We start from the raw sequence: 7,500 nt of genomic DNA, 5'->3' as shown, positions 1-7,500 counted from the left end.
TAACAACCAGGTAGGTGACAAACCCAGTCCTGGCCCACAGGCCTCCCGTGGTGATCCGGTGGGACTGATGGTCCCTTTGTCCCCAGCCCACCTCGAGGGCAGTCGGACACGGTGTGATGCTCGGAGGGAAAGGCTTCGTCTTCCCATTCTCTTCTCATGGCTACTTTGCCTATCAGAAATGACAATTAAGCATAAGGTGCCAAAAGCAGAAGCAATCATTAAGGCAAGAGAATAACCTTGAACTTGGGCCAAAACATACAGTGACTAATGGGAAGGCCTAAAGAAATCTGCTAAACAGAGCGGATAAAACATACTGTATTTTGCAAACTGCTGAAAATGCATCTACTGCCCTGGACAAATAAAGAATATGTTACAGTTTTCACATGACTTAACAGCGCTAAACTGGAATTTTATGTTAATTTCTTTATTTCTCACTGTGATGACATGAAATTGCCCAGCGCTCTGGTATGTAGGAGGGAAAACAGTGGAAAGAGGCAGCGAAACCCCCACCCTTACTGTTGTTTCACGCGAATCTCTTCCCTAAATTTTGACTCGGGCTGTTTGCGCAAATCAGTTTCTTACTTGTCAGGGCTCGGTTTATGTCTTTCCAGGAAATAATCCTGAAACGAGCAGCTGACATTGCCGAGGCGTTGTACAGCGTGCCACGCAATCACAACCAGATCCCCACTCTAGCCAACACTCCTGCCCACACTGGCATGATGGGAGTGAACTCCTTCAGCAGCCAGCTCGCCGTCAACGTCTCCGAGACATCACAAGCCAACGACCAAGGTATGTGGGATTTCAAGAGTTAATCCTTCCCGTTTTCGGCTGCTTTTTGGGCCCGTGCCTGTTCGTACGCGCTGATCTCACGGCTGTGTTCTGCCTCTTCTTTCTCCCCCCACTTGTAGGTCTGAGCGTGTAACGAAATGCCGTCTTTAACTTTCTCATAATATTTAATTCTTGCTGTTCTTCCGTTTACTGTTTATCATAAAGCATCTCCAGTGGAAAAAAAAAAAATAATTGGCAAAGTGTAGAAAGCTCTTTATTATTCACAGTAAATATAAAATGTGTTTGTTTTTTTTTATAAAATAATTATGTCTAGGTATCTCCACCTGGTTTTGGAATGTTTACACAGATAAATCTAATTGGATGTCTGTGATTTTAAAATACTTTGTTTATAGGCATGTGTGACATATATGTTACTAATAAAAGTAATAGTTGATTTAATTTACCTGTTGTAATTGAAAACGCATGTAGCATATTGCATTTAAAATTAATTTTGATACTAATGAAAGGAGGGAAACAGGATTATTAGATATGTTCAAACCCATATTTTTTGCTTGCAACATAATTATTAAATTGATTGCTCAGATAGGAACAAATTGTTGTTTAAAATCCTGATTCTGCTATGTTTCCTCTTCTAAAAAGATTGTCTTTTAATGCATTTCCAAGCTAATAAGCCTTATAAAATTCTGTACTTGATCTTGAATTAGTTTTCACCGATGGCTACACATTACGAAAGTACGAGCCTGTTGTTAGTATAAAAATATCAGTCATAAAATGAAGACCCCAAAACAGCCTTTTAAAGTAAATCACCGCAAAAAAAAAAAAAAAAAGTTTTTCTTGTCAGCGATGGCATTTGAAGGTCTGGGGAGGCTGAAAGTTCATTCAGCGTGTTGGTCCAAAGCGGGACTCGAGCCTGTTGATAATTGCTCCTAAAGACAAACGTGAAGGCACCTGCCACAGCTGGATCGAAGAGAGCTTTTGTTGGCTGTCTGTGCTAAGAGGAGAGACAACATAGAGTGCTCGCGGATGATTTAAGTAGGGTTGGCGTGATAAGGTTATCTCAAACTGCAAGAGTTGATAGGGCAGTGAGAGACAACTTAGAGCAAAGCTGTGCAATCAATTAAAACTGTGTAATATATGCTGCATGAGGAAACCCCCCAGCCCTAAGTCTATATTATAAAATAACATTATTTTTTTGGGGTGGGGGGGTTTCTAACACAGTAGGTTACAGTCGCAACACAAGCAGTGTTTCCCCGCGAGGATATGTTCCCAGCAGTACTCCTCAGCAGTCCAATTACAACACAGTCAGCAATAGCATGAATGGATATGGCAATGCCGGCATGCCCAATCTAGGTGTACCAGGTTCCCCTGGATTTCTTAATGGCTCCTCAGCTAACTCTCCTTACGGCAGTAAGTGTCTATTTTTGGTAACACATCATCATATAGATTCATATTTACTACAAAATCAAATACTTGCATTGTTTTGATTTCCTATGTTGTGAGCTACTGGATAAAAGGAGGGGTGACTCTGGAGGCTGGACGTAAAAATGAAAATGATAAATTGATCTGTTTGTGCCGTAATACAATCTCAGATAGAAAAAAAAAATAATAAAATAAATAAACAAAAATTGGACTGCGCAATTTGTAACAAAAGTCCAACACAAAAGAGTTTGCCTGTTATCCAGAGAGTGGCCAAGCCAAGGCATTTCATTTTTTTTTTATATATATTTTTTTATATATATATATTTTAAGAGGCAAGGCCCTATCACTCTCTTTTTCCGTGTTTGCCGTGAAAACCTCAATCTGAGTCCTGATTATTTTTGCTTTATTGCAGTAGTGCCGTCAAGCCCTACCATGGCAGCCTCTTCGGTCACCCTCCCTTCAAACTGTAGCAGTACACACGGCATTTTCTCATTCTCACCTGCCAATGTCATCTCTGCAGTGAAACAAAAGAGCGCCTTCGCTCCCGTTGTCAGGCCCCAAGCCTCTCCTCCACCATCTTGCACCAGTGCAAATGGAAACGGACTTCAAGGTGAGCCGGCTCTCTCTCCCTTTTCTGTGCATTTCTCTGCTTTTCGGGTGCGTACGCTCAAGCCCTGGTCGTTTGTTTTGGGGAAAGGTGCCTCGCTGTGTTGTGGGGGGTTTCTGGTGCTCTCGTAGCCATGCAAAAGCAGGAGAAGAAAGAGGGTAGCACTGTGGTATGCTGAGATTTTAAGCAAATCTTAGTTCACTTTTGATACTTGCATGAGAGAAAACATGAGTTGTTTTTCTGGCATTTTCCCTTAGGAGTTTGTGCCTTAAATTTTAAAGCAGGACTGTACCCCTGAATGCTTCTCGGAGGTTTTGTGTACTCCTTGCCTTTGTACATTTTCTGAACACATTTCTGCAGTTGTTTGAAACCAGCAGCATTCCAGCATAACGAGGTGCGACTTCCTCATTTCTCATACGGTGCAATAGTTGTTTTAAAATATGTGGAATTAGTCTAGATGGGGTAAAGCTCTTACCGAGTGAACTCACCTTCCTTGGCCGAGCTCGTGCGGTGCATTTGTGTGCTCTGTTGGTCCCTCTCCCTCTCTTACCGAGGTCTTACAGTGGTTACTTCCCTAAACGAACAACTAAATATTTTAATTAAGGCAGGCAATTTTAAGCTTCTGCGTTATTGTTAATCTGTTTCATGTGGGTGGTGTGAGGAACAGTTTATAAATCAGCTGCGGAATGTCCGTGGTCACCTGCTGGCGGTGGGGCAGGAGGAATTACAACACAGTGTCCGACTGGTGGAGGAATAAAAATATGAACAGAAAAGTCTTCCTTTTTACGGCATATCTGAAAGTTTAGAAGATGCATTGGAATGGTTGAAAAGGTTTGTTTGCCTTCGGTTTGCAAATAAGGAGCCTCATTGCCCAATGCAGTAAATTGGAGCACTTCAGATCCTCTGGGGATCACAAAGGGTCGCAGACACTCTTACCCCCGAGGTCATCACTCCTCTTGACTTTCTTGGTTAAGATGTGGGTAGCTCAGTATTTTTTGTTCTCTGTGTCTCCATAATATGATGGCCACTCCCAGGCAAACAGGTGCAAATGGATATTTTGATTTGCCAAACTAATTCTGAACACCTGCACTTTATGGTGTCCAGTTTAAAGCACTTTGGAGAGAAATAATCCCACAGAACTAACTGTCCACCAAAAACCCAGCCCTTTGGAGACCAGGATCTCAGAGCAGATCTCCTCATAGCTTGTTACTAACTTCTTGGCCCAAAGAAGCATCCGAGAGCTTATTGTGTTCTTGGGTCAATGAAGTGCTGGGAAAAAAAATATATAAATTGGCATTTTTTTTTTTTCCTCATCCAGCTTAAAAAGCTAAACAGAATGATTTCGTGTTGAGCAAAATGACCCAGAGAAATAGCAAGAACATCTTTCTGGTCTGGTGATTAGAGCACTGAGTTCCCAGGTTGTGATAAAAAGTTGAATTATTTATGCAAAGTAGCAGGGCACCACGAGGTGATGCTCTGTGTCATGAGAGTTGGGGTACTCTAGCAAAAGGTAAAATATGGGGGTTTAAGTCCTCTTGGGCTGAGGAGGAGATCAAATTGCAACTGACATATCCGTGGTGATTTCCTTTGTCACCACAGCAGAGGAACCATCATTTTTTTCCAACCACAGCTATTGAGTTAATTCAGATTGAACTCAGGAAAGGCTCCAGGTAGACAACGCTTCACCCAGGTGTCCTCACAGATCTCAGCCAGTGCCTTGAGTTGAGCTGCAGCCAGAACTAGATGGCAGGAGTTTATCATCTGTTTCCTTCATGAGACATCATAAAAAAAAAAATCCAGCAATGCAGGAGATATTTATATACACTGCATTTTACCTGTACAGTTATTTAGGGGGCATTCTGCTTCCTTCTTGCTATTTTCTTAGTCATTTGTTGACATAGAGCCCTTTTTAAAGTTTAATTAGTTGTTTTCTGAGCCCTGTACAAGCAGGCTGAGAGTTTTCTGATCAGCACATTTTCTACATTAAATTAAAATATGGAATTCAAGAGCCACAGTCCAACACAGCTAAAGTTTTTCAGTGGTCTTCAAGTGCAGAGCCTCATTACACAGCGGGGTGTGAAGGAGCCTACACTGTCAGGAAGATTGTGTAGATGTAGTCAAGCCAAGTAGAAGTGAGAGCTGGTGGTCACCGTTGCTTTATCTGAGGGAAATCCTGCAGTTTGTGGGTCTGGATAAGAAAGGATGACATGCTCTTTGAATCCCAGGGCAGGACATCCTCTCTCGTTGCTTGGTGTGTTACCTTTCCCCACATAAGCTCTGCTCTGAAGTAAAAGCCAGTTGTGTAGCTGTCAGGGAAGCTGGTTGACCCTGCTATGGCAAGACAATGCAGACCAACACGACGGGGCCAGGCAGCCCGGTGTTTGCTATGAAGGTTTGTTAGCAGAGGCAGAGTCAGAGTCAGATGAAAGCATGGCAAAACCCAACGTATAACAGCCCTGCAGACATGGGTAGTCCTTTGACAGAGATTTGGGGGTTAAATGCACCAGTCCTTGCTGCGTAAACCACTCTGTGTGGAAAAAAACTCTGTTCTTGGAACATCTAAGGTGGTGAGAAAGCAGGACCAGAACTACAAAGCTCCACCTGGACCTCAGCTGGACTGTTTTGTCCCCTAAGATAGTATAAAGCAGAGTTAGAGATGCTCTAACTTCTGGCTTGTGGTAACGTCACCCTAAGGATCAGGACCACCTTGGCCCCACCACTCTAGAAGCAAGATCTTGGTGCTAGTAAGTGCCCCCAAAAAGCCACTCTGCATTTTAGGGCTTAGTGCCCAAGAGGGAACGTGGAGAGGTCTGTAGCCAACAAGGGGATTCACTTTTTTTCTAAAGAGATCCAAGACAGAGGTTAAGATGAAAGTCTGCAAAAAAAGGGTCTTTGGGCCTTATCCAAAAAGCCACAATCTTGTTACTTCTGTATGACTTCCATTGCGTAGCAGATGACCAGAAATTTAAATACTTACGCAATTTTTATTTTCAAGAGCAGAATGCTCACGTATGGGTTCCTTAGGGCAGAGGGCTTTTTCCTGTTTAAAACAATGCACATTTAAGGTATAAAATAATTTTTTTTAGTGAGAAAGTGCAGGCTCGCTGCAAAGTTGGAAGTACAATATGTGCTCAAAATTTGGTTTCCAATTGTAATTTACTTTTTATAGATTGTGAAAGATATTGCTCTCTGGTTAAGCTCTATGACCGTAATGCAGAGCAAAAGGTTCTCTATATTCTTTTAAAATTGCCTCCTGCTTAATTTTCTGGTCTTCCCCTGGATGAAACTGTTAAAATTATTATTAAAAAACTAGCCGCCCCATTTTTCTTTAAGAAGGCATTAGGTATCAATTTGCACAGCAGGAAACGTAGTGGAGAAAATCACAATTGTCAAATGGAGCTACTAAAATAAACAGTGAAATAAATTTCTGGAGCACCAATTTTGCACTCCCCCCTTCCCATTGTGCCACAGATAGAATTCAACAAAAATGGCTAAATTGCTTCAATGAAAGAATTCAGACTTTTTTTCCCCATAAAAGTATGCAGCAGACAACCTAAATTTTCACACAGTAGAAGCCAAACATGAGATTACAATAACCGTGTGATTAGATATGCATGGCGTTAGTACCAAATAATGGTGTGCTATTTATTAAGGTATTTATGCACACAACCTCTGGAAGAAAAATTTGGACTTTTTTTTCGGCTAAATTTTCCTTTGAAGAAGCAAATGTTCGGATCAGTCCTGGGCTTTTGTACTTGGCTTAGTGTGCTGGCAGAACATGTCTCGTGTTGGCCCTGAGATGTAGCCTTTGTGTCTCACCATCACCTTGACATAGAGCGTGATGACAGATCCCTGCAGCAGCTGAAAAGATAGGAAGACTTGATATTTTGGATGGACATGGCAGTTGAGGGTTGTATTGCAGCATAACCACCGTTCAGAAGCACATGCTGGAGTGAGTCCAGAGGAGGCCACAGAGATGCTGGGAGGGCTGGAGCCCCTCTGCAGTGGGACAGGCTGAGAGAGTTGGGGGGGTTCAGCCTGGAGAAGAGAAGGCTCCGGGGAGACCTTAGAGCCCCTTCCAGTCCCTCAAGGGGCTCCAGGAGAGATGGGGAGGGACTCTGGATCAGGGAGGGGAGCCATGGGACAAGGGGGAAGGGTTTGACACTGAAAGAGGGGAGATGGAGCTGAGATCTGGGGAAGAACTTTGGTGTGAGGATGGTGAGAGCCTGGCCCAGGTTGCCCAGAGAAGCTGTGGCTGCCCCATCCCTGGAGGGTTCAAGGCCAGATTGGAGGGGCCTTGGAGCAACCTGGTCTGATGGGAGGTGTCCCTGCCCAGGGCAGGGGGTGGGACCTCCTGTGTCCCCCAATTCAGGTATGCCCCACGTAACCAAACCTCTCTGGGGCTGCCTGACGTGGTGCCAGGCTTCCTGCTGCCTCAAAACTCACAGGAGAAGACAACCTTGAGAGAACATGGTTGGGCAGATCCAAACGCACAGCTGGGTCTTCTGTTGACCTGGGCTAATGTAGTGTGGAGTGTGAGAGATTTAGTGGAAATATGATAAAGAAACTAAATGTTTTGGGTAGAAAGGGTCTCTGCCAGCGTATGCACTAGTCTCCAGTTAAGTTTTGTAACTTCGGTGGCTGTTTAGGTTTAAAACATGCTGTATTGTAAACTACGCAAAATT

The 7,500-nt window shown here is 43.3% G+C and overlaps 1 protein-coding gene across 16 annotated transcripts in view; it reads left to right on the top strand.

The window, feature by feature from the left end:
• Window positions 1–7,500, top strand: part of EBF3 (early B-cell factor 3) — a 139,201-nt gene that overhangs the window by 127,795 nt on the left and 3,906 nt on the right. For 3 of the 16 annotated variants that reach the window (XR_001412419.1, XR_001412417.1, XR_001412416.1), the window contains exons 12-16: window positions 1–10; window positions 612–789; window positions 2,011–2,196; window positions 2,621–2,818; window positions 3,073–3,209. The exon at window positions 1–10 is cut by the window's left edge and continues 56 nt beyond it. Coding sequence is in view for 8 of the 16 variants with exons in the window: in XM_014945392.1 (XP_014800878.1) it covers window positions 1–10; window positions 612–789; window positions 2,008–2,196; window positions 2,621–2,818 (575 nt within the window). In the remaining 8 variants the exon portion in view is untranslated. Of the gene's footprint in view, window positions 11–611; window positions 790–2,007; window positions 2,197–2,620; window positions 2,819–3,072; window positions 3,210–7,500 lie in introns of all 16 variants that reach the window. The other 13 variants (XR_001412418.1, XR_001412415.1, XR_001412414.1 and 10 more) reach the window with 6 other exon arrangements.

This window comes from Calidris pugnax, unplaced genomic scaffold (genome assembly GCF_001431845.1).
Source record: "Calidris pugnax isolate Ruff unplaced genomic scaffold, ASM143184v1 scaffold89, whole genome shotgun sequence".
Taxonomy (NCBI): domain Eukaryota; kingdom Metazoa; phylum Chordata; class Aves; order Charadriiformes; family Scolopacidae; genus Calidris; species Calidris pugnax.
The sequence above is the reverse complement of the archived record's forward strand: the minus strand, read 5'-3'. Positions and strand labels throughout refer to the sequence as shown.